At 48.4% G+C, this 26,365-nt stretch overlaps 2 protein-coding genes across 2 annotated transcripts; one reads left to right on the forward strand and one right to left on the reverse strand.

The window, feature by feature from the left end:
- Positions 1 to 1,637: 1,637 nt before the first annotated feature.
- LOC131895066 (transmembrane protein 198-like) lies at positions 1,638 to 5,090 on the forward strand. Its single transcript, XM_059245477.1, has 4 exons — positions 1,638 to 1,911; positions 2,678 to 3,259; positions 3,677 to 3,834; positions 3,955 to 5,090. The coding sequence occupies exons 1-4, from the start codon at positions 1,737 to 1,739 to the stop codon at positions 4,090 to 4,092; spliced, it is 1,053 nt and encodes a 350-aa protein (XP_059101460.1). The 5' UTR covers positions 1,638 to 1,736; the 3' UTR covers positions 4,093 to 5,090.
- An 874-nt stretch (positions 5,091 to 5,964) lies between these two features.
- Mmp19 (matrix metallopeptidase 19) lies at positions 5,965 to 14,276 on the reverse strand. The gene is made up of 10 exons (XM_059245506.1): positions 14,056 to 14,276; positions 13,541 to 13,626; positions 10,380 to 10,510; positions 10,033 to 10,248; positions 9,059 to 9,304; positions 8,364 to 8,483; positions 7,207 to 7,371; positions 6,926 to 7,053; positions 6,249 to 6,768; positions 5,965 to 6,074 (listed from the first exon to the last, which is right to left on the reverse strand). The coding sequence occupies exons 1-9, from the start codon at positions 14,143 to 14,145 to the stop codon at positions 6,370 to 6,372; spliced, it is 1,581 nt and encodes a 526-aa protein (XP_059101489.1). The 5' UTR covers positions 14,146 to 14,276; the 3' UTR covers positions 5,965 to 6,074; positions 6,249 to 6,369.
- Between the last annotated feature and the right edge of the window lie 12,089 nt (positions 14,277 to 26,365).

Below are 26,365 nucleotides of genomic sequence, written 5' to 3' on the forward strand. Positions count from 1 at the left end.
GAACCCCGCACTCATCTGCATGCTGCTTTGCATCTCATTTGCATAGCAAGCTTGGGGTCGACGCCCGCACGCGCCCCCACCCCTTCGCAGACCCGTGTGGCTCCTCTCCTCTAGACACGCTCCTAAAGCCTTACAGTTCTGTCATTGTCCCTGCCAGGCCCGTCTGGCTCCGCAAGTTTTTTCCACCCATGAGCACCCCCACCAGCATGGGTAAAAACCCTTCCCCGCATCCCGGATCCCGACCACCCGGTTCTCCAGAAGACAATACTCCAATTCTCTGGGAAGTGGGAGAAACCAAGCTGGACCTGGGGGTGCGTGGGGACCCCACTGGGGCTTTGAAAACGTCAAGTTGTCGATTAATCTCAACATACAGACACTTTGCATCTTAGTCTTGGTGGGCGTCCCAAAATTCTTCATTAGTATGGTTGGGGGGGTCCCTGATCCTGCATTAGAGAAGTAGGTAGCCTGGGTTCCCCCCACACACAGGGGTAAAGATTGAGGGGGCCCGCCCCGTGATGTCATCCCCCCCCCCCATACACACACCCTGTCTCCTTCCTCCACACACACCCCTACCCCCAAGCTAGTTGCATTTAGCTCACAGGGTTTGGGCTCGGACTTGCAGGAGTTTAGGAAGCAGCGAGCGGTGGGCCTGGAGGGTTGCCTGCGGCCAACGGCCACCCCTACGCCTAGGAGCTCTGGGCTGGGGTGAAGCTGGAGGTCTAAGCAATTGCACCCCTTTGCTCGCTCCTCAGCCCTGGAGGGTGGTGAGTAGTTTACACTCTCCCTAACCTCTCCTTGTTGAGGGTCCCAGACTCTTAAGCGATTGAGAAGAGCCCCGGGAGTCCTCCAGTCCCTTAGCCGAAGACCTCAGTGTCCAAAAGACCGCACAAGGAACGTGCATCCGCATCACCCTATCACAGTTTCCCAATGCCAGCCTCTCGGCAATCCTTCAGGATCAGAATTCAAATCCCATTGGCAGCCCAGGCATGCCAGGATGAGAGGGTGGGTGGAACAATTCCCATGCCTGTCTCAGGCGAGTAGCAAGTGGATACCAGGATGTGAGATGTCTGTAGGCAAGGCAAGCCTGCTTACTCCATGTAGGGCCATGGGATTTGGACGGGCTGTAATCGGCTTTCCCCAACAACTCCATCTCGGCATGAAGCCAAGACTTCAAATCTTGACAGGGTGATTGGATAACTCTTGATTCCTTATCCAAAACTCTTTTAAATGTCTGTTCCCTTTCTTCCTTGGGGGTTGCATTTAGCTCACAGGGTTTGGGCTCCGACTTGCAGTTTAGGGAGCAACAAGCACTGGCAGGAAGGGGGGCCGGGGGCCTAGGACCCGTGTCTAGGACCCCTGGGCTGGGATGAAGCTGGTCTAAGCAATTTGACCCCTTTGCTCTCCTCAGCCCTGGAGGGTGGTGAGCAGTAGTCCTGAGACCCTAAGATGACTCATTGCCTCCTCTTCCTTCCTCTCCTCGCTTTATTAACACTGCCCTGTCCGATTCGGCAGGGGGGTTGGTACTGAGTCCCAGCTGCAGATGAGGGCAGTTGCTTTTTAGTTGGAACAGGTCTTTTTTTTTTTTTTTCAAAAGAAATGGAGGGACAGAATCCCCAAGATCCTCATGGTTTCTGCTCTGTTCTCTTCCAGGTTTACCGACCCCCCGCCAGATAGTGATGGGTGGATGAGAGACGCTGACTCCAGCCTCCCACTCTGTGACCATCTCCCCGTCTGACATGGAGAAAGCCTTGCTGCCCTTGACTATAACATCTGACCCAAGGCCCTTTAACCAACAACTCCCAGAGCCTCCAGACCTGAGATGTGTCTTGGAACCCCAGGACAGCCTTGAGTTGGCCCCTGCCCTGGTGTGTGCTCTCTGCTGCTGCTTCGGAATCATCTACGGCTGCTTCGGTGAGGGTGGGGCCTGGGGGGGCAGGGCCAGGGGCGGGGGGAGCGTGGGAGGGGGCAGCTGCCTGAGACTGCTGTCCTCAAGAGTGATTCCAACTTCTTGTTCCCGGACACTTCAGCTCCTCTGTCCGGAGATGCCTGCCCTCGGGGTTTTCCATAAGGCCTCTGCCGGCTTCCTGTCATTCTGCTTGTTCGTGCCCTCTGGCTTTTACCTCTGGCTCTATTATCTGCCTTTATTTGTCTCCTACCTCAAAATTCCATTCCCAGATATCCTCCCCACCAGAGATTTCAACTTTCCTCAGAATCTGAATCAGTCTGTGGTGATTTCCTATGTACCATTCCTGGAGGAGGAGCTAGACATTGTCCCTTTTTCTCTCCACAATGCATTCACTCTACCTCCTGGTTTCTCCACCAGCCCCTTCAGAGTCTCTGAATGTTCTTTTTTTTGGTGGGGGGGGGGGGATTTTAAAGACAGGGTTTCTCTGTGTAGTTTTGGTGCCTGTCCTGGAACTCACTCTGTAGACCAGGCTGGCCTCAAACTCACAGAGATCCACCTGGCTCTGCCTCCCGAGTGCTGACACACCGCCCAGCCTTGAATGTTCTTTGTCTATCACTGGGCTTATCCTTTCCTTCCCCTTGCCTGGAGGTCCCTATGGTATGCTCCTCCTGGCTTCTACTCCTTTGGTTAGCTATTCCTTTCCCAGTACACCAGAACCATGCCTGTAGGACCCCCTTTCTGTCTCTCAATGCCTCCTGCCTCCCTTCCCAGGCTACCGCTGCTTCAAGGCAGTGATGTTTCTCTCCGGTCTGCTGTCAGGAGCTCTGGTGATCTTCCTACTGTGCCACAAGGAGCGGGTGCTGGAGACACAGTTGAGCCTGGAGGTGAGCGCAGGCATCTCGCTGGGCATCGGACTCCTCTGCGGCCTGGTCACCATGCTCGTTCGAAGCGTTGGGCTCTTTCTGACTGGTCTCCTGCTAGGTCTGACACTGGGAGCCGGAACCTTATTGGGCACTGAACCCATCTACCAGCCACATTCGGCCTGGGTGCCAGTTGGTGGACTGATGGGGCTGGCGCTGCTGGGAGCCCTGCTCACACTTCGGTGGCCTCGTCCATTCACAGTCCTAGGCACAGCCTTGCTAGGTGCTGCGGTGCTGGTGGCCTGTGCTGACTACTTCTTGGAAGGGCTGGCACTGGGCACTCGTCTGGGTGAACGCCTGCAGGCCCTCCCGGAGTTGATGCCTCTTTGCTGGTATAGCTGGGTCTTACTGGGGACCTGGCCAATCTTGGGGGCTCTTGGGACACTGGCCCAGTGGAGACTCATGACCGAAGAACGTGGAAGCCACACCAATGGTGAGTTACTGCTGTGGTACAAAAGCAGCCAACCTGCCCCTAATACTATCCCAGATTCCTACACTTGAGGGGAAGGGAGAAGATTGAGAGGTGAGGACTGGGGAGGACTCCATGTCAAACAGAGCGGGCCCTGAAGCAGAGTTAAAGCTGGAATAGCTAGAGGAAGTCTGGAAAGAATAAGAAGAAAAAAAATGCCAAGAGATACAGCGGAGAGTTTTTTAGGACTGTTATGAGAGGGTAGAGGAATCCCAGAGGAGGAAAATACAGAAGAAATCTAATAACTGAAGGGAAGTTGGGGCTTGAGAAGTCCACAACAGGAAGGCCAAGTGGGTTTCTATGGAATTTGATTCTGTTTGGAGTTGGTATTCGGGACCTTAAAAAGCTCCCCTTGACTCTGTATTGCCTGCTCCCCAACAGTGATCTTGAGCCACCAGCGAAGGCATCTCCAGCTCCTCCGGATCCATCAGCAAGAGGCTAAGCGGCATCGGAACCCGTCTGGAGTGGGACTGTGTGAAGGCAGCTATCAGAGTCGGCTTCCCCCCAATATCCAGAGCCCTGGTGACAGGCTGGCTCCAGTGAGTGGGAGAGTGGGGCACCCTGGGGGGGATGGGTCAGAGCGAACAGTGATGGCCAGGATGAGCTGAGGGCTCTGACTCAGAGCCCCCTTCTACCCTCTCTGCCCTGTGTCCACTCAGAGTTATCTCCAGAGTCTCCGTGAGTGCCAGCTGGAACCGAGCACCCAGGCCACAGCCCCCCACACTACCCTGGACCTGGATTCTGACTGCAGTTCTACCCTTCTCCTGACCACACCTTCTCACTCTGCCCAGACCTGAGCCTAAACCTCCAGAGATACTGACAACCCTAATGAGGGCAGGAGACTGCTAGGTGGATAGGGCCTGAGCCCACAGGACCCACACACATTTCCCTACCTCTTGGATTGGGGATGGGCTTGGTGCTCAGATCAACCCTTTTAGAGACAGGCAGAGAGAATTCTTACAGATGCGGGAGAGTGAAAGCACAGGCACCTACTCTGTCCAGGAGTAGAGACGCCCTGGTCCCTAGGGACACGGACTCCAAACCAACGTGGTTTACCCAAAACAGTTTTTTTTTTTTTTTTCCTTAAGTTCCTGTAATGCTGAGATGGAACCCAGAATGTTGCCCATAGTAGGCAAAGCATTCTACCACTGAATTACAATCCATTCCCAAATATCCATTAAAATGTCTCAGTGTGCCTTACTATGGTGAAATATGGGGCTTTTTTTTATAGGACCTATAGAAAATTGGGGAGCTCCCTATGGCATTTGATAATTTTTTTGGTAGGGAGAATGGCACAGAAGTACTCCAAGATCCCCAGCCCCCAGGCTCCTTATTAGGGGTAACTGGGCTTCTGCTTGGCCTTTCTCCGTGGACCCCATAGTCTGGAGTCCCCTCTACCTCAGTGGAGAACACAGTCCTCCATGGTGCTTTCTCCTCTCTCTTCAATGAGGGAGGACCACAGAGTCTGCCTCCACTCCCCTCTCTCCAAAAGCTGGCCCCTTGCTCCAAGAGAGCATTGGCTCTCATGGCTGACTCTTGCCTTTTTGCTCAGAGGGACCTGGGTTTTGGGTCTGCGCAGCAGTCAAGTGCCTTCTCTGACTCTCAGTGTAGGTGACACTAGTTTCCTCCTCAGCCAGAGTTTGGGTCCAGCCACTAACCCCTTCTAACAATCCCTCCTCTGACTCTCCTGAGCAAGTCAGCTTCCTGGTTTCCCGGACAGTGTGAAGGAAGAAGATCCCTCCCCTGAGCAGCAACTCTGTGATGAGGGAGGAAGAACAAGGGAACACGGGAATAAAATGGCGTTGAAAATTCAACTGGGGAGTTGAACCTCAACTGTTGCTTTTTACTTCCTTTGCACCACAAAACAAAGGCAATCTGTCCCCCTAAAGATCTGCTATGGCACCTTTATCATATACACTGTGTATAGGATGCATATATACGTATATATATGAATATACACAAAGTTAGCCTTTATTAAATATAAATGTGTCAGACTCCGTCAGACACTTCACATACAGTATTTCATATAACATAGCAACCCTGTAACATTGATATTAACCTTATTTTGTTAATAGAGAATCCAAGGCTTTACAAGGGTAATTAACTTGCTGAAAGCCACCATCCAGTGGCTCAAGGACTCCACAGCCCTTGCTCAGTTTACCTGCTGTGCTGTTTCTTCAGTTTAAGTGGGAAGAACAGAACCCAGGCATCCAGTGGCCCAGCCACTGCCTCCTGTCAGCTAAGGACCCAACTGACAGCCAGACATGGTCACAGTCAGTGCCTTAAATTCTTAAAAAAAAAAAAAAAACACAGAACACAGGGGCTGGAGAGATGGCTCAGCGGTGAAGAGCACTGACTGCTCTTCCAGAGGACCTGGTTTCAATTCCCAGCACCCACATGGCAGCTCACACCCATCTGTAACTCCAGTTCCAGAGGATCTGACACCCTCACATGGGCACACATGCAGCAAAACACGAATGCACACAAAAATAAAAATAAAAGAATGCTAGCCAGGCATGGTGGCACATGCCTTTAATCCCAGCACTCAGGAGGCAGAGGCAGGTGGATCTCTGTGAGTCCAAGGCCAGCCTGGTCTACATAGAGTATTTCAGGATAGCCATAGCCAATGCTATGTAGAGAGAGACCTTGTTCAAAAAAAAAAAAAAAAAAAAACCCTGATTGACAATTTCCCTCCACCAGAGAATAGATGGCACACTTAAAAGAGCTATATGACAAGGAGAAATGGGAATTTGGGACTAATTCTGAATTAAGGGGACACCTTCGCCGGGCGGTGGTGGCGCACGCCTTTAATCCCAGCACTCGGGAGGCAGAGCCAGGCGGATCTCTGTGAGTTCGAGGCCAGCCTGGGCTACCAAGTGAGTTCCAGGAAAAGGCGCAAAGCTACACAGAGAAACCCTGTCTCGAAAAACCAAAAAAAAAAAAAAGGGGACACCTTCTAGGAGCACAGGAAAATGGTGTCCAGAATTGGAATATTTAGGGGCATGAGGTCTATGGCTAGGGCCAATGCTGTACCATCTGCACAATCCTAGTGAGCAGATAACATTGATTAGTTCTTAGGCCCCCAGCGGGGTGATATTAGCAGGGGATGAAAAGGTGGTAGAGTCTGTAGTTGAGGGAGTCATGTCCAAGATTGAGTCCATGGTTGAGGGAGTGGTATCCAAGATTGTGTCTGTGGTGGGGGGAGTAGTGTCCCCAGTTAACAAGTTAGGGTCTGGAGTCTGAGGACGGCAGTGCATCCAGTGTGTGATATTTCTGGGATAGCCCTTTGCCACTCGAAGCTGCTGGTTAAGACGCCAGTAGTCTTTGCCCTTGAAGAAGTAGACTCGGCCGTCTTGCCAGCTCATAGCTGCTGAGGGTTGCTCTGGCACTCCAGTAAACAATTCCTTGATTGGTTTGGGGTAACGGCTGAAGTCAGTGCTGGCCAGCTCGTCCCATTGCCAGTATCCTGAGCCCTGATTTGGAGTGGGTGAGAAGAAGAGAATGAGATAGCTTAGGGACCCCAGAGGCTGATCCAAACTGCAGAAGGTCCCCCTGTAAGGGTGAGACTTTCCCCCTCAGTATAAGGTAGCCTGACCCTCCTCAGAAGAGATTATCCCTGACTTGCTATACCTTAAAAAGGAACACCTTTTTATTAATAGGCCAATAGAACGCTGCATCCAGGTTGGGTTCTACTCTGTTGAGTTTCATGGGAAAGCCAGGAGACATCTTGAAACCCACATATCGCCACACCTTGTTTCCTGAGAATGGTCAAAGGAAGAACAAGTTGCCTCTGTCATCAGACGGGAGCTTTTGGTCCCTCTCTCACCCTCTCAGAAGCTTCTCGATGCCTCCTCCCGTTTTCAGCTTTTTAATGACCAGGCCCTTAAGCAAGACCTAAGTACCCCACTTACCCTTGAAGAAATGGATCCATCCTGTTCTAGGAGAGTAGACGGCAGCATCTAGGTTTCCAGGGAGCCCCTCCCAAAGAGCAGACACTCGGAACAAGGGACCCGGACCTGAATCTGTTACAGTCCACACATAGTCCCCCTTGAAAGCATAGGTCTTCCCACGGGGTCCTGAGAGCAGAAGCATGTTAACAAGTTTAAAAGATAATGAATGACTCATGAGTGTCTCAGGTAGTTTCCATACTGGCCACTGATGGGCCCTTCAAAAATTCACTCAACTTCGCCGGGTGGTGGTGGCGCACGCCTTTAATCCCAGCACTCGGGAGGCAGAGCCAGGCGGATCTCTGAGTTTGAGGCCAGCCTGGGCTACAAATCGAGTTCCAGGAAAGGCACAAAGCTACACAGAGAAACCCTATCTCGAAAAACAAAAACAAAAACAAAAATTCACTCAACTTCAAAAAAGGCAGAGAAGGAAGACACAGTGCTGAACCTCTCCCTTCTTCACAGCCCTCCAGTTAGTCAGCTGTTCCTCTTTGGAGAGCTAGTGCCCCACCCCAGGTAGTTTTAAAATCTTAAAACCAGGTACAAATAAAATCCTCTCTAGCCGGGCGGTGGTGGCGCACGCCTTTAATCCCAGCACTCGGGGAGGCAGAGCCAGGTGGATCTCTGTGAGTTCGAGGCCAGCCTGGACTACCAAGTGAGTTCCAGGAAAGGCGCAAAGCTACACAGAGAAACCCTGTCTCAAAAAACTGAAAAAAAAAAATCCTCTCTAATAGACATTGCAGCCAATTCCATCTTGCTATGTTTCCACTTTTTGTTTGTTTGTTTGTTTCTTTTGAGACAGGGTTTCTCTGTATGACAGTCCTAGCTGTCCTGGAACTCGCTCTGTAGACCAGGCTGGCCTTGAACTCACAGAAATTCACCTGCCTCTGCCTCCCGAGCACTGAGATTAAGGGCATGGACCACCACTGCCCAGCCCTCTTTTAATTTGACTCTGAGCGTTCCCTCTCCATGCTACACATCTTCCCTGGTCACCAGCCTTTTCCTGGGGTCCAACCCCCAATGCTCCTGCTTTGGTCCCACATCATCCCCATCTGTCCAGGCCTTGGAGTCAATAGACTGCCCTCATTGCCTGTCAACAGCCTACTCGGGAAGGGCCTCACCCAGCATCATGGCATCCAGTTCACTGCTGCAGGGATTTGGCATGGGACTGGGTTTCGTGGTCACTGGTGACACAGTGGAAATCTCTTCCTCCTCATCCTCTGTGTCTGGGCTCTTCTTGCCTGCAAAGTGAAGTAAGGCAATGCACTCAGCTTCTCTACCTGTCTGCTGTAAGTTCTGCTCAATTGCCCCATAGAGATGGAAAAGGGAATTCTAAGGAGTTTCCCTTTGTGGTCCGCAATATACAGGAAACACAGTTTTGTTTTGAGAAGAACCAGAGAGAAGGAAGTTTCCTGGAATGTATATTCTGCATCTTCAAGAATGGGGTTGCCAGGCATGGTGGTGTACACCTTTGATCCCAGCACTAGGGATGTAGAGACAGGAGGGTCTCCATGAGTTTGAATACAGCCTGGACTACATAGCAAGTTCTGGGACAGCTAGAGCAGGATAATAAAGACCCTGTCTCAAAGCAACAGGCAACAATAACAACAAAAGAATTAGGTAGGGTGTGAGGGAAGAAAGTCCAGGAAGGGAGATTAGACATAAAAGAGTCAAAAATAGAGACAGTTTTTGAAGATGAAAAGCTTGAAGAACTGGGCAGAGGAAGAGGGAGAAAAAAAGCCATTTTACTCCATGAAAGCAACTATTGTCTCCTTGAGCCTAGAGAGATATTAGTCAGACTGACTCTCATGCTCACCATAGAGAGCCTGGATCCCTGCCACATCATCTGGGTGCAGCCTGAAGTAGGGCTGGTAGCCAGCGTACACAGGAGCCATAAGTGCCTGAGTGTATCGGGAATGCCCAAGTCCCAAGGCATGGCCCACTTCATGGGCTGCGATGATGCGCAGGTTCACTCCTTGGTAGGTCCCCTCAGTCCAGAATTCATCTTTATCGAAGTGTACACTGCCGAGCTCTGGGATATCAGCATGGGCCAGGACCTTTCCTGGGCAAAGGCAAAGGTAGACAGTAAGGTTAGAGCGTACAGAGCATCATTTGTCAACTATGTACTCAAGCTACGTTCAGATGTGATAACACACCTGTAATCACAGCACTTGGAAGGTGGACACAGGAGGATCAGAAGTTCAAGATCAGCCTCAGCTGCATAATGGGTTTTATGTCAGCCTGGGCTACACAAAATGCAGGATGCACCGCCATAGCTAGCTTAGGTGCTTCTTCTGGATTTCCTAGTCATCAGTCAGGGAAACCCAAACAAAATCTTAACCTCCCCAGCCACTCCTCTGTGACCGGGTCTCCTCTCAGGGTGAGGTTTGAGAGAGGAAATGAAAGTCAGACATAAGATTGAAAGAGGGGAGCTACTAAGGGCCTGGCTAGGCAAGAAACGGCTTCTCTGGGAAACAGTAGAAGGTCAGAGTACCGGGTATCTTTGGGCAGAACGTTCAACCTGAACCTTAAGATCTCAGAGTCCAGCCGGGTGGTGGTGGCACCCGCCTTTAATCCCAGCACTCAGGAGGCAGAGCCAGGTGGATCTCTGTGAGTTCGAGGCCAGCCTGGTCTACAAAGCGAGTTCCAGGACAGGCACCAAAGCTACACAGAGAAACCCTGTCTCGAAAAAACAAAACAAAACAAACAAACAAAAAAAGATCTCAGCGTCACTGGCTCAAGGAGACAGTGTATTGCTGAGTCTGTTCAAAGTCAAGAACTAGTGCCTACCAGGCCCATCAAAGGTGTTGGAGCAGTATGGGCTTTGGCGGCCATGGAACGAGAGGCGGATATCAGCCCAACCAGCCTTCACCTCCCGGAAGGTCAGGGGGGCCTCTCTGCTCCAGTACTTAAAGGCCTGATGCAGGGCTGCCCGGGCTCTGGAGGGTGAGAGGGTGGAGGGCAGGTTCAAGATGCGGTATGTCAAATGCTTCTTTCTCCAGCGGCCTGGTGAAGGGACCAGAAAGTGAGTTAGAAACACAACCAAGAGAGCCACTCAGGGTGAGGGTACTCAGCAAATACTGCCCACACTCAGGGCCAGGCAGCCTTCTCCGTCCCTCCCCAGGCTCAGTCCTCACCCAGAAGCAGGTATTTAAGGGTCTTCTGGTTGAAGGGATCCTCCAGACCACAACGGGGTTGCTTCATACGGGCCCTTGTGTCATCATCCATCTGACCTGAAACTGGCAGCTGGGATGCTTCCTGGAAAGCTCTGGAAAGAGAGAGAGGCCGGTGCACAAGGGCAGGGCAGGTGGATCTGGAATGGCTGGAAACTGGGGATGGATCTTTGGCCTCCTGCTGCCCAAAATAGTGATAAAGAATGACACAAGGTCTTCAAAGCTGAAAAGGACACTCCAGTCTCTAGTGCTCATAACTGGGGCTTTGTCTTCTAGTCTGTAGAAATGGTGGCACTCCAACTTCATCTCTCCATTTTCAGGATCTTTTGAGGAAGACTGACCTCAAATATAGCCTTCCTCTCCTCCTTCCTCACGTTCTAGCTTTCTAACCTAGCAGGTGAGCAACCCCGCTCACCCCCTGGCCACCCTCTGGAGAGTCTCCCTGCACAGCTGCTGTGCTGCCCTCTGAGGTCCTACCCACTTCAGCCCCGCTGGGCTCTCCTCCCGGCCTGCACTGGGGCAACCTCACCCACCCATGGCCCGTCATAGGGTCTTCTGTCCTAGGACCATAAAGAAAAAGAACGCAGAGCAAAAATCAGCAAAATATAAAGGAACACAGAATAGAAATAAATAAGTAATGAATGAAGCGTCCACAAAAGGGAACATCATATCAAGTCCATCTGTAGCTTTATGCATCCAGCGCCTCCTGTGGGCTGCAGATGTCAGTGTTTTAGCTTTGAAGCATCCAAAGGAGTCTCCGGGCCTTGGAGGATCCACTGGCCGTGTTTCTCATTTTGTTTGTTTGTCTTTCCAGGCAAGGTCTCACTCACTCTATAGCCTAGGCTGGCCTCAAACTCACTTTGTAATCCAAGATGGCCTTAAATTCATGGCAATCCTCCTTCCTTAGCCTCCTGAGCACAGGAATTAAAGATGTGAGCCACCGTGTCTAGCTGTTTGGGTTTGTTTTTATTTTTAAGATTTATTCTTATTTTATGTGTATCATCAGTGTTTCCTCTGCATGTATGTAAGTACATGTGTGTACTGCCTACAGAGGTCAGGAAAGAGTGTTGGATCCCCTTGAACTGGAGTCATAGATACTTGTGAGCTGCCATGTGGGTGCTTGGAACCAAACCTGGGTCCTCTACAAGAGCAGACAGTGATCGTAACCACTGAGTCATCTCTCCAGCCTCATTTGCTTTGTTTTTGAGGCAAGGGCTAGCTAGGTGTGCATGGTGGCTCATCCTGTGATCCCAGCACTTTCGAGGATGAGGCAGGCAGGAGTGAGGATGAACCTCACTCACTACATCGCAGGTTCAGAACCAGCCTGGGCTACACGAGACTCTATTTCAAAAAAATCAAAACTGGGAGCTGGAGAAATGGCCCAACGGTTAAGGTGTTGCTTTTACAGAGGACCCAAGTTCAATTCCCAGCATCCACATGGTAGTTCACAACCATCCTTCACTCCAGTTGCAGGGATGCCCTCTTCTGACCAGCTTGGGCACTAAGCATGTACATGGTACACATACATATGTGCATAAAATAAAAATTAATAAACAAAAAAAATTACATCAAAATGGGCCAGTGAGGTGGCTCAGTGGGTTAAAGGACTTGCTGCCAAGCCTGAGTACGTAAGTTCAATCCCCAGGCCCCACGTGGTGGAAGGAGAGAACTGGATCTCCGAATATGTACCATGGGATGTGCGCGCACACACACACACCCCCACACACACACACACAAATAAATAAATGTAATAGGAAACTGTAAAACCACTCGGGAGGCAGAGGCAGGCAAATCTCTGTGAGTTTGAGGCCAGCCTGGTCTACAAAGCGAGTTCCAGGAAAGGTGCAAAGCTACACAGAGAAACCCTGTCTCGAAAAACCAAAAAAAAAAAAAAAGAAAAGAAAGAAAGAAAGAAAGAAAGAAACTGTAAAACAAGCAGCCCTAATTAAACTCAGTGGGTTATAGAGAAACTAGAAGAGGATCTTGTTTGGGGAAGAGACTCAGGAGGAATGGAAGGGAGATGATAGAGCAATGGGGTGAATGATGCATGTGCACACATACACACACAAATACACGGCGGACACACACACAGGCGCACACACGCACACATACATACGTGTGTGTGTGTGTGTGTGTGTGTGTGTGTGTATGAAATCATCAAAAATAATCTAAAAGTGTAATGACAAGGACTCCAGCTCAGCATGGTGGTTCACACCTCTAACTATAGCATAGTAGAGGCTGAGGCAGCAGGATTGCAAGGAGTTCCAAGCCGGTCTAAGCTACAGTGTGAGACTGGGATCAAAAAGTAATAATAAAAATTAAAAAAAAAAGATAAATACTCATTGTGTGGTCCAAGCTAGCCTCCAGCTCTTTTGCTAAAATTTTTGTTCTTAACTGAACGGCGGTGGCACATGTCTTTAATCCCAGCACTCAGGAGGTAGGAGGCAGAGGCCAGTGAATCTCTATGAGTTCTAGGCCAGCTTGGTCTACAGAGTGAATTCCAGGACAGTCAGGGCTACCCAGAGGGACCCTGTCTCTGGGGGAAAAAAAAGGACTTTCATTCTTGTGTGTGTTTCTATATGAGTAAATGTTGTTAACATATGTTTGGGTGCCTAAGGAAGCCTAAAGAGGGCATCAGATCATTCAGAGCTGGAGTCACAGGAGGCCGTGAGCTTCCTGATGTTGGTGCTGGTCCCCTGTAAGAACATCAAGTACTCCTAACTGCTGAGCCATCCTTCCAGGATTTCATCGTTTCCACTTCTCCCTTTTTAAGGCAGTGTCTCACTGTGTAGCTTTAGCTGTCCTGGAACTCTCTGTGTAGCCCAGGCTGGCCTCACACTCACAGAGATCTGCCTGCCTCTGCCTCCTGAGTGCCGGGAATCTGGAACTAAAGGCATGGACCATCACACCCAACTCTTCTTTGCCTCCCCAGGACTGAGATCACAGCTGTGTGCCACCACACCTGATCTGTGGGCTCCTCCTCCTGATCCTCCATCTCACCTCGAATTCCACCGTCCTGACAGATCCCTGCTGTGGATTAGGGTCAGGCAGAGGTGAGCCTGGGAGAGGGGAGGACTTGACACCTCTGATATGAAAGCATGTACCTTGTGACCTTAGAGCCTCACCTTAGGGCCTCTGTGATATCTTCTAGCCTGAAGTCATCAGCTCCTTCCAGAGGCTTCTGTAGATACCCATACTGCAACAGGTAACCCTACAATGTCATGCAGGTTAAAAGAGGTTCAGTCTCAAGGTACAGCTTCCGAGTGAAGGAACAGAAGCAGAGCATGGTGGTGCACACCTTTAATCCCAGCACTCGGGAAATGGAAGCAGGCAGATCTCTGTGAGTTCAAGGATAGCCTGGTCTTCATAGTGAGTTCCAGACCAGGCGGGGCTACACGGGGGACCCTGTCTTAAACAAACAATCCAAATGACCTAACAGACCCACGAGGAGAGAAGGGGACAGATACGGAAGGACTGATGCGTGAGTGAGGGGGCCTCCGATGGAACAAGGAGAAGAGCAGGAGGTGAGCAACGTAGATCAGGGTGCTGAGGAAATAGGGAGAGGCAGGTAGGTTGTAGGGCAAGAGGGAAACCTAGAGAAGACCATAGCGTGGTAATCCCTGTCAATCAGGGAACTCACCAAGACTGCCTCCTTCTCTGTAGGCCCCAGAGCCCCGCCTGAGACTGTCATGGGAAGTAAGAAGGTCAGCCACAACTGTTGCCATTCCATGGTCCCAGCGGACAAGAGCTCCAGCGGTTGCCTGAGCCCCCTGACCTGAGACTTCCGGGAGCCTGGAGGAGCAGCCCTAGGCCGGGGACTCTTACCTCCAAGGTCTTCTCTGTCAGCCTCTGATCCTCTTTATAAACCATGTGTGGGGAGCAGTGGGAGGTGACTCAGCCCTGAGAGATGTTGCAACTCATCATTAACTCCTGCCCTACCGAAGAGCGGAAGCCAAAAAAGCCCCTAATATTCCCTCCTCCAGAGCCCTCTGCCAGAGAACAGATGACTTTCTGTACTGCTCTGAGGTCTGTCTCCTGGAGGGGTGAAAGCCAGAATCTCTAGAGAGACTAGGACAGGACCAGGGCTGCCCCCTAGAGTTGGACATTCCCGCTCCTTGGGGATCTGGGGCCAGCAAAGCCCTCAACTTCACATGTCCATTTGCTCCTGACAAGGGAAAATCAATAAGAGCGGAGAGGTAGGAGGCAGCATGAGTTCCAAGTGAAGGGGTCAAAGGTGAGATCTGCCTCTCTGGATTTGTTGTTGTTGTTTGAGACAGCAAGCATCTTTCTACATATTCCTGGCTGGCCTGGAACTCCCTATGTAGACCAGGCTGGCCTGGAACTCCCTATGTAGACCAGGCTGGCCTGGAACTCACAGAGCCACCACATCCAACTTTGAGGGCTGTTTCTTTGCAACTAAGATCAAGTTGGGAGTTTATTTTAAGCCGGAATCTAGCTTTGCGGCCCAGGCTGACCTTGAGCTCTACATCAAGGCTTTTTAAACATTTGCCATTTGTGACTCTTTTTGCTAAAGAAAAAAAATTTTACCAGATATATGGTTAATGAAATAAGTATTATAGGGACTGGAGACCTGGCCCAGCAGTTGAGAGAACTTGCTGCTCTTGTAGACAGGCCCCGAGTCCTGCTCCCACCACAGATGCCTCCTCCACAATACCGCACACAAACGGCATAACACAAGCATACGAATTTTATTTGTTTTGTTTTTGTTGCTGCTGTTGTTTTGTTTGTTTTCGAGACAGGGTTTCTCTGTGTAGCCCTGGATGTCCTGGAACTATAATATTAGCACTTATGAGTTGAAGGAAGATCAAAAGTTCAAAGTCATCCTTAACTATATAGCAAGTTCTAGGCCAGCTTTTAGCTATGAGATCCTGCCTCAAAATTTTAAATACATAATTAAAGCAATATATTTTGTTACTGTGAAGGAAGAATTATTCCAGTCTTGGGGGGGACAGGGGCACAAGGTGGCACATGCCTTTAATCCCAATACTAAGGAGGCTAAAGCAGGAAGATCTGTATGAGTTTGAGGCCTCTTGATCTACCTAGCAAGTTTGAGGCCAGCCAGGGCTGTGAAGAGAGACCCTGTCTGAAAAAAAAAAAAGGTGAAAGAGGAAAGAAAGAAAGGGAGGGAGGGAGGAAAGAAGGAAGGAAGGAAAAGGGGAGGGGATTGCAGAGATGACTCAGTGGTTAAGAGCATTTATTATTCTTTCAGAGGACCCAGGTTCAATTCCCAGCACCACATGGTGACTTATAACTGTGGTTGGTATATTGTGCACCCCAATAAACTTCTCTGGGGGTCAGAGAACAGAACAGCTACTATATTAAACATAGGTTTAGGCAGTGGTAGGACACACCTTTAATCCTAGCATTCCGGAGGCAAAGATCCATCTGGATCTCTATGAGTTCAAAGCCACACTGGATGTTTCTGTATCTCTGTGAATTCAAAGCCAGGCATGGTAACACACATTTTTAATCCCATGAAGTGATGGCAGGAAGCAGAAAGGTATATAAGGCGTGAGGACCAGAAATTAGAGCCTTTTTTAAGCTTTTAGCTTTTAGCAGCAGTTCAGCTGAGATTCATTTGGATGAGGATTCAAAGACTTCCAGTCTGAGGAAACAGGATCAGCTGAGGAACTGGCCAGGTGAGGTTGGCTGTGGCTTGCTCTGTTTCTCTGATCTTTCAGTGTTCACCCCAATACCTGGCTCTGAGTTTGTTTTTATGAATAAGACCCTTTAAGATTCGTGTTACATCATAACCATCTATAATTCCAGCTCCAGGGGATTCAACTCCCTCTTCTGGTCCCTGAATACACCACACTAGGCACCCAAGTGCACAGACATACATGCAGGCAAAACATTCATACACACAAAATTAAAATATAAATGTGGACTATTCCTTTACACTGTGTGAATATATGTTGCTGTGATTGGTTTAATAAAGAAGCTGATTGGCCAATAGCTCAGCTGGATTTTCGGGGCGGAGAGAATTCTGGGAAGAAGAAGAAGGGTGGAGTCAGAGGAGTCGCCAACGCCAAGGAAACATGGGGAGGAAACAGATGAAAGAGAGGTAACTCCACATGGCAGAATGTAGATCAGTAGAAATGGGTTAATTTAAGTTGTAAGAGCTAGTTAATAATAAGCTTGAGCTATCGACCCAGCATTTATAATTAATAATAAGGCTCTATGTGGTTATTTGGGAGTGACTGACCAGACACAGAGAAACTCCATCTACATATAGATGTTTTAATTTTAAAAGGGAGAGAGGCAGGGCTTGAAGTGTTGCTTAGCCTGGCCCTAAAGGTCAGGGCTCAAATGCTCCGCTGTGGCCTCCAAAGTACTGAGACTACCTGAACTGCCACTCTAGCTTTTTGTTTTGTTTATCTAGATATTAATGTTTTATTTAAAATTACATTTAGTTACGTGTGTGTATGTGTGTGGGAAAGCAGGTGGAGGCCAGAGGACAACTTTCAGGGGTCCATTCTCTCCTTCCACTGTGGTTTCCAGGAATGTAACTCAGGTTTGTGTTATAAGAGGAGATGGAGTGCCCGAGAGAGAAGCTTGAGCAAGGGAAGCTTGAGCATGGCCGTGGAGAACCTAACGGGCCCATTACCTGGTTCTCTAACACGTGCTCTTCCGCACACCACACAAACTCTTGAGTTTTGTTCCAGCCCTTTGGTTTGTTTTCTTTGAGACAAGGTCTCACTATGTAGCCTGGGGTTGGCCTGGAACTCTGGGATTACAGGGATGCACCACCAGCATCCCTGGCTAACATTGCCTCCATTGTCTCCCCATCAAAGTCAAACCCCTGCATCCTGGGTGACATGTGGGGACACTCACCACTGTAACGGCGAGGAAGAAAAGCACATTCTTGATGCACAGTGAGGAGGGTACGGGGATGGGGGAAAGGCCAAATTCTTCTTTGCGGTAGGTCCTCATTTCTGACCCATTCCCTCTCTCTGGGACTTCACACTCCAGGATCGAGGTAGGGGAATACTCCTGACTAATTGCCCTCAGTGATGTTGGACCCGTGTGACCCAGCACCCAGATGGGTAAGATTTGGGTGACTAAGTCCCAATTGTGACAGAAAGAATACAGAGAACCTCAGAAGATATCATCAGGCTCGGTACACCCAGGAGATGATGGCATTTGGGAACAGCCACAACTCAGCCCCCTGCAAGGCTCCTCCTCATCTCTCTTCTGTCTTTCTAGTCCTCACTGTGTTACTCACAGTGGCTATGGCAGGCCTAAGGGTACAGCCACATTCTAGAAACCAAAGCGTCAGGTGAAGCAGAGCAGGTGGTGGAAGCTGCCGAACTGTTTGCCTCCTTTAAGTCTTAGTGCGTTATGTTGTCACCTCTTTACCGGAAAGGAGTACATCTCTAGTGAGCTGCTTCAGGCAACACAGCTGGGAAACACCAGTGTCACAGACTCCAATGACATCTGCACATCGCTCTTCAGTTTCCCAGAAAGTTAACGTAAACAAATAAAACCCCTGGAACCAGGAGCTGTAGTCAGGGTCTGTGTTCAAGAGCAGGATGACTAATTCCGCTACCACTCTGTGTCATGACCACCCCTGCCAACAGCCCCCACCTCTGCGCCAGGCTGACCCTGCTTTTTTTTTTCCCCCCTCTGAATGTGTCATTTCTCACTGGGGGAGTTTTGGGAATGTGTGCAAAGGGTTAGGACTTGTGGCAAGCCTGTTCTAAAAAGAGAAGTTGGCTTTGAGAGAAGGAACTCGGTTGACTTGCTGCTCACTCTCTTCCTGTAAACTGGTGTCTCTCTATCCACAGACTGTGGCAGAAGACATTTATATAGATGGCTTTTTGTTCTGTTTTGTTTTTAGTATAGATACATTTTTTTTAAATAAACAGTATCAGAGAGCAATAGGGAGACTTCTGAGAGTATTTTTCTAGTGACCAAAGGTCATGGGCTATGGGCAAAAGACAAAAGCATGTAGTGGTCTCTAGGCCCATGAGAAGCAAGTTTCTTAGCCCCTTCTGATGGCTCTTACCCGGTAGAGGTTGTCAGATGTTGGACATCTGAGTAGATAAAGGGCAAGTCCAGACAGGCTACAGATACAGCTCAGTGGTAGCACATTTGCTTGACCTGAGTGGGGCCCGGAGTTTGCCCCAGTAGTGCAGACTAAACGGCAAATCTCATTCTGAACCTGAGAATTGTAGGGGTGAAAAAAAAAGTGCACGTGGGACTGGCGAGGTGGCTTAGAAGGAAAGGCACTTGCCACTGAGCCTGACAACCAGAGTTGTGTTCCCAGGGGCCCCGTGGTGAACGAAGACCTATTGGTGGAAGTGTCTTCTGACCTATGTTGCAGGCTGCTACACACGGTACCTACAAATACAATACATCAACAAATAGAGGATAGGTAGGTAGATAGATAGACAGACAGACAGACAGAGATAGATGATAGGGAGGTAGATACATACATACACACACACATACATACATACACACACATACATACATACATACATACATACATACATACATCTTTAAAAACTGTGTTTGGAACAAGTTAAGACTGTCTAGACCCCAACCTTGACATGTGGAAAGTTGAGAGGGGGCTAGCCTGTGGTCTATTTTCCCTTCAGAGCCCTGAGGGAGTCAGGAGAAAAGAAGTCTTCCATTGGTAGTGAGGTTAAGTTCATCAGTCTGTTACCCTGGAAACCTGTATTTATTTGAGTATCCCTACCCCCCCCCACACACACACACACTCCTTTAATTAGTCATCAGTTTCTAGAAGCCATATGGAAAGTGATGACCAGGACCGTGCACAGCTGGAACGGGTTAGTGTCCGAGGAAGTGGGAGGGCCTTAGGAGGGATGATTCAGGCACTGGGCAGGCACATTCTGTTCCCATGACGCCCCAGACTTCAACACTGCCAAATCCTGCATCTTCAGTTCTTCCCAAAGCACGAAGAGTCGAGATCTGCTCCCCTTCACCTACTCATCGAAGACTCCCTTGCTGGGGAATTGCTGGGAGCCTGTAGACTTCCAGGCAGCACAGTGCCCACTGCCTGAGGAGATAAATGCCTGCTCCAGGAACAGGGAGTAAGGGACGAAGAAGGAAGTTCGGGGCTCTCACTTTCTGGGATGGCACGGAACAGATAACACAACAGGATTTTGCTCCTTCTGGGAACGCTGACCATTTCTTTCACAAAATGCTGGCCTGCATTGATTTTTTGTGGAAAAGCACTTTGGCCTTTTGTCCTCTCTCTCTCTGTGTGACCCCAGGAAACAGTTCTGTCATGACGTTGGAAAATGTTTGGCTCCCCTTCTGTTGACAAAGGTTCATTAGGGAGCTGGCCATGAAAGAGTCCCGGACAGGCCTCCACTTTCGCAGAGGACTGTGGGCATGGAGGAGGCGGCTCTGTTCCGCCAGGTCAGCAACTAGAGAGCGTGCTGTTGGGGAGCTCAGATTGCTAGAAGGGAGAGGTAATGGCCAGTCCCCTTTACCTCGGTTTTGTCCCTGACTTAAAGGGAGACGGCATTCACCAGTGGGCTCCTGTTGTTGCATTTTGATTCATTAATTTGGCGTTGGGAGCAAGGTTGATATTCTGTCCAGACTCATTCTATCCATAGAAAGGGAAAAGAGGACTTGAAAGTACCACAGGGGCCAGGTCTGTTGGTCCACACGTGTGATCTCAGCAGCACTTGTGATCAGGAATTCAAAGTACTCCTCAGTTTCACGGTGAGTTTGGCACCGGCTTAGATGGGTCACTGGTTGAGAGGACTGGGTTCCATTCCCAGCACCTACATAAAAGCTCACAATCGTCTGTAATTCCAGTTCCAGGGGATCTGATGTCCTCTCTGACCTACACCTACACCAGACATGCAAGTGGTGTACAGAACGCACACACTGGCAAAACACCCACACACGTAAGGTAGAAAATAAATAAATCTGAGCCGAGAGTGGTGGTACATACCTTAATCCCAGCACTCGGGAGGCAGAGGCAGGCAGATCTCTGTGAGTTCGAGGCCAGCCTGGGCTACAGAGTGAGTTCCAGGACAGCCAGGGACACACAGTGAGGCCCTGTCTAGAAAATTCAATAAATAAAGATTTGAAAATAAATACAAAACAAAAATAAAGAGAAAGAGAAGAAAAGAGAGCAGATGCTAACAGGATGTGACCCCAGCTTGAGTTCAGGCTCACACAGCCCCTTGGCTGACCACGAAATAGTTTTTGTTTGTTTTTGGGTTTAATTTTTTTTTTTTTTTTTTGGTTTTTCGAGACAGGGTTTCTCTGTGTAGCTTTGCGCCTTTCCTGGAACTCACTTGGTAGCCCAGGCTGGCCTCGAACTCACAGAGATCCGCCTGCCTCTGCCTCCCAAGTGCTGGGATTAAAGGCATGCGCCACCACCGCCCGGCCTATTTTCTTTTTAAAAAGACTTAATGTGTATGAGTGTTTTGCCTGTATATATGTATGTGTACTATATATGTCCTTAATGCCCCAGAAGTCAAAAGAGCGTGTCTGATCCCCTGGAACTGAATTAAGGATGGTCATAAACCACCATATGGGTCCTGGGAATCAAACCTGGGTCCTCTGAAAGAGTACAAAGTGCTCTTAACCACTGAGCTCTCTCTCTAGCCCCCCATCTACTTTCTTTGAAGTCATGATAAAAGCCATGAGTCATCAGGTAGGAGTACACTGAGAGGAAAAGAACTCAGAGAGCTTTGTAAACCAAACATTGGAATGGGTGGAGAATATCCACTTGATCTCTTGCCATAGAATAAAGCATGGCCATGGTGGTCAATAACACTGAGAACTGATCTGCAAAGGTCTTAATCTCCTGCCATGAGGCTGAAAATGGTGGCCAGCGGCAAAAAAAGAGTCAAGCAGAAGTGAATGGTCAAGCCTGGTGGCATGGGCTGGGACAGCAGGATATCAAATTCAAGGTCAGCTTGGGCTACGTAGTGAGGTATGCTGGGAGATGGCTCCACGGGTAAAAGTGTTTGCTGTGTAATCTTGAGGACCAACATTCTGATCCCCAGAACCCACATAGCAATTCTATAATCTCAGTGTTCCTATGTGTAGTGGTTTGAATGAGAATGGCCCCCGTAGGCTCAAATATTTGAATGCTCAGTCCCTAGTGGGTGGAACTGCTTGGGAAGGACCAGGAGGTGTGGCCTTGTTGGAGGAGGTGTGTCACTAAGGGTGGGCTTTGAGGTTTCAGAAGCCAACATTGTTCCCAATTAGATATCTCTCTCTCTCTCTCTCTCTCTCTCTCTCTCTCTCTCTCTCTCTCCCTCTCCCTCTCTCCCTCTCTCCCTCTCTCCCTCTCCCTCTGCCTCATGGTTGTGTCTCAAAACGTAAGTTTTCAGTTACTGCTCCAGCACCATGCCTGCCTGCTGCCATGCTCCCAGCCATAATGGTCATGGAACTCTAGCTCTTTGGAATCATGAGACCCCAAATTAAATGCTTTTTTTAAAGTTGCCTTGGTCTTGGTATTCATGACAAAAGCAGAAAAGTGAGTAAGACATACAGGAAGAGGAAAAGTGGACATTAGAATTCCTGAACCCTCACACCTCATGTAGCACAAGTTGACTTTTGACTCATGGTGTAGTTAAAGGTATCCTTTAACTTCAAATATTTCTGCCTCTGTCTCCCAGCACAAGCATGTGACATCAAGCTCAATATTTTTTTGTTGTGCTTTGGGTTTTTTTTATTTTGGCTACAGTGTCTTGAGACAAGGTCTCACTATGTATTTTTTAAAATTATTTTATGTGCATTTGTGTTTTGCCTATATGTCTGTTGTGAGGGTGTCAGATCCCTTGGAAATGGAGTTACAGACAGTTGTGAGCCACCACATGGTTGCTGAGAATTGAACTTGGATCCTTTGGAAGAGCAGCCAGTGCTCTTAACTGCTGAGCCATCTCTCCAGCCACCCTCACTATGTATTTTGATTGGCTTGGAATTTACTGTAGAAATCAGGCTGGGAGCTCGGGGGTTGTGGTGCATACCTTTGATCCCAGCACTCTGTGAGTTCGAGGCCAGCCTGGTCTACAGAGCAAGTTCCAAGACAGGCACCAAAGCTACACAGAGAAACCCTGTCTCAAAACCAAAAACAACAGAAAAAGAAATCAGGCTGGGCTCAAACTTGAGTTATCTTTCCAATCTCTGCCACCTGGATTGCTGGGATTGTAGACATGCACCATCACTCCCAACTCAGACCTTTTAAATTCATGCTTATATGAACAGTTTACAAAGAGTCCACAAAATATCTTTTAATCATTTTATGTGTATGAGTGTTTTGTCTGCACGCATGTCTGTGCACCACATGTATGCCTGGTGCCAAAGACTGTGCCCCACCTCCATGTGGGCACTGGAAATGGAACCTGAATCCTTTGCAAGAATAACAAATGCTCTTAACCACTGAGCCAATTCTCCAGCCATAAACTTATTTATTTTTATTGTGCATGTCATGGTGCATGTGTGGAAGTCAGAGGACAAATTTCTGGAGTTGGTTCTCTCCTTCCACCAAGTGGGTTAATTTTGAAGAGAGAAGAGAGATGTAGACACCACCTCCTGAAGTTCTTGGGAGACTAAATGGAAAAGATTGTCCAGTATAATAAGTCTATTTATAATCAAAGCATGCAAGAGGATCAAGAGCTTAAGGTCATCCTCAGTTATACAGTGAAGTTTTTTATGGTAGCCTGTGCTAAATGAGACCCCACCTCAGAAAACTGGGAGGGATGGTGAGATCTGTCAGCAGGTAAAGGTGCTTTTGGCCAAGCCTGACAACCTGAGTTCAATCCCCTGGACTGGTAGAAGGAGAACTGACTCCCACAAGATGTCCTCTGAGTGGTACCCACACACTCCCGCACACATACACACACAATAAATAAATGTAGATTTTAGAAGTTTTTATAGAGGAGAGAATAAACCTTTCTGCTGCTTTGAAAACAGGCAGGGCGAGGATAATTTCCAAACAACTGGCCCCTCAGTACCACCTAGTGGACAGCTAAAAACAATACAGGCTCTGATCCCAAATGACCAGTCCTAAAATAGCTCACTTCCAAATTCCTAGAACCTTTACTACCTACACATGACGGGGAGGCCATAATGAAGGAGAGGTGTCAAGCAGCAACCCAGCCTCGGGAATAGAAAAGAAAGCCAGGAGTTAAGGTGCCTTTTCATAAGCTACATTTGGGGAACTGAGTAAGTTCCAGAGAAAGTGATGCTTTATTCCCTCATTATTGGTTATAGCAGTGGCTTTGGGACTTTGAACATATATGTACACATACATTACTTATTACACACACACACACACACACAGGGTGGGGCACATATTATGAGCTAAATTATACTCTTACTGTGATAGTATTTAGAAGCAAGACTTTAAGGCAATAATTAGATTTAAACAAGGTCATGAGATAGGGTGCCCTTGATAGGATTTATCAAAGGGGATTCTAGGATGATAAACTTAGGAAAGACCATATGACAGTACATAAGAGGGCAGCTACATGCAAGGCAAAATGAGAAACCTCTCGGGATTGAAATACTGGTTGTAATTTTTTCAACTGATTTTGTAGGGGAAGTAAAGTTTCTCCTTTATACTGTTCTTACTTGTTAACTTGATGCATTTGGGAAGAGGGACTCTCAATTGAGGAATTGCCTACTTCAGATTAACCTATGGGCATGTCTGTGGGGTATTTTTCTTAGGAAAATTGGAGAAGGTCCTAGGTGAGTGGTTCTCAAACTGTGGGTGGAGACCCCTTGGGAGGGTCGAATAACTCTTTCATAGGGGTCACTAAAGACTATGGGAAAACACAGACATTTATAATCCATAACAGTAGCAAAATTGCAATTATGAAGTAGCAATGAAAATAATTTTATGGTTGTGGGTCACAACAACAGGAGAGACTGTGTTAAGAGGTCACAGCATTAGGCAGGTTGAGAAGCACCGTTCCAGGTGGTCCTGGCTTGTATAAGAAATTGAGCTGAGCAGAAAGGCAGGGAACAAGCCAGTAAGCAGCATTCATCCCTCTGGTTGTGTTACTGTTAGTGGTGTTTGGTTGGTTGGTTGGTTGATTGGTTGGTTGGTTTGGTTTGGTTGGTTGATTGGTTGGTTTGGTTGGTTTGGTTGGTTTGGTTGGTTGATTGGTTGGTTGGGTTTTGTTGTTTTGAGACTGGATCTTACTATGTAGCTCTGGATGGCCTAGAATTCACCACATAAACAAAGCTGAATTTGAGCTCAGAAATCATTCTTCCTCTTCCTCCCAGGTGCTGTGATAAGGGCATGGACCACCATGCCTGGCTCCTGTGTGACCTTGAGTTCATGCCTTGACTTCTCTTGATAGGCTATAGACTAAACGAAGTAAACCCTTTCTTCCTCAAGTTGGTTTTGGTCGGTGTTTTATCACAGCAACAGAAAGTGAGCTAGAGCAGCTCCCTCACAGTCTGACTGGACCTGAAAATCAAGTCAGCATCAGAACAGCAGATGAGAGTACCGGCGTGTACTCAGTTATGTTTATGTGTGCATGGGGCACCTTCACATGGGCAATGAGGACACAAAGAAGCCGCTAGGGCCGAAAGCTTGTAATATTAGGTTAAAGTCAACTGTGAAAATGAGAGGAGAGGAGAGATGGGGCAGTTGTTGGGAAATGGGAATAAGAGAAAATTGGTTAGTTTAATAAACTTTACTTTTTGTTTTTTGTATGTTTGTTTGTTTTCCGAGACAGGGTTTCTCTGTGTAACAGCCCTGGCTGTCCTGGAACTCGCTTTGTAGACCAAACTGGGCTCAAACTCAGAGATCCACCTGCCTTGCCTCCCAGTGCTGGGATCAAAGGTGTGTGCCACCATGCCCGGCTTTGGGTTGGTTTTTGTTGTTATTTGTTTGTTTAGTGAGTCTTATGGCCTCAAACTCACTATTTGGCCAAGGATGACTTGAACTTCTGATCCTCCTGGATTCCTCTCCCAAGTGCTGGGAATACAGGCATGTGCCACCACACCTGTATAATAGGTTTTGTTGGTGATAGAGTTCTGTCAGTCCTAATTCCCCATCTCTGGTGACAATGTCTCCTTCCTCCTGGAAGGAGGTACCTTCACCTTGTGCCTTATCTTCGGCTTTCAGGAAGAAAAGGGAAGACAAAAAGCACCAGTATTGCATTTTATTCAACTTAAAATATCCTGTATGATAAAGTGGCATATTTCAGTATGGTCTGCTCTAAATTCACCAGCTTCATGAGCCATGTTCTTGTGTGAAAGGAAACAGGCCCCTTCGAAACTGAAAGCAAGTTTGGCATAGAGCTGTCATACCACTAAGACCTTCAAATACAGGCCAGGTCTTCACTGTCGGACTTTCATGAGGTGTTTGCTAGTCACATTATTCAAATTCCATCCTTGCTGGGCATGGAGGTACATGCCCATAGTCCTAACACTAGGGGTGTTGATGTAGGAGGATGCTTGAGGCCAGTTTAGGTAACTAACATAGTAAGGCCCAATCTGGGGGAGTGGGCACAAGCCTTTAATCCCAGCACTCAGGAGGCAGAGGCAGGCAGATTTCTGAGTTCTAGGCCACCCTGGTCTAAAGAGTAAGTTCCTGGACAGCCAGGGGTACACAATGAGACCTTGTCTTTAAAAAAAAAAAAAACTATTATGATTATATTGGGAAGTGGGCCTCTGGGAGGTGATTAAATCATGAAAGCAGAGAATGGGGTCAGTGTCTTTATAAAAGAAGTCCTGGGAACCACCTTGTCTCTCCCCTACCCTGTGAGGACACTCTGAGAAGGAACACTTTTTGAAGCGGAAAAACAGGCTCTTACCAGATACAAAAACTCCAGAGGGTTATCTTGGGTTTCCCAGTCTCCAAACTATGAGGGGTAAATCTCTGTCATCTGAAAGACCGTAGTCTATGAGGCACTGGTTGTGACAGCGGCCCAAATAGACTGAAACAGCCATTGTTCTTCCACAGCAAC

This window comes from Peromyscus eremicus, chromosome 18 (assembly GCF_949786415.1).
Source record: "Peromyscus eremicus chromosome 18, PerEre_H2_v1, whole genome shotgun sequence".
NCBI classification, from domain to species: Eukaryota; Metazoa; Chordata; class Mammalia; order Rodentia; family Cricetidae; genus Peromyscus; species Peromyscus eremicus.

Excerpts from the sequence above, each read along its gene's own strand:
- LOC131895066 (XM_059245477.1), top strand. The coding sequence starts at position 1,737 with ATGGAGAAAGCCTTGCTGCCCTTGACTATAACATCTGACCCAAGGCCC. Across the intron at positions 1,912-2,677 it reads AATCATCTACGGCTGCTTCG|GCTACCGCTGCTTCAAGGCA; the intron begins GTGAGGGTGGGG and ends CTCCCTTCCCAG. Across the intron at positions 3,260-3,676 it reads ACGTGGAAGCCACACCAATG|TGATCTTGAGCCACCAGCGA; the intron begins GTGAGTTACTGC and ends GCTCCCCAACAG.
- Mmp19 (XM_059245506.1), bottom strand. The coding sequence starts at position 14,145 with ATGGAATGGCAACAGTTGTGGCTGACCTTCTTACTTCCCATGACAGTC. Across the intron at positions 9,305-10,032 it reads CAACACCTTTGATGGGCCTG|GAAAGGTCCTGGCCCATGCT; the intron begins GTAGGCACTAGT and ends GCCTTTGCCCAG. Across the intron at positions 8,484-9,058 it reads AGGGATCCAGGCTCTCTATG|GCAAGAAGAGCCCAGACACA; the intron begins GTGAGCATGAGA and ends TTCACTTTGCAG.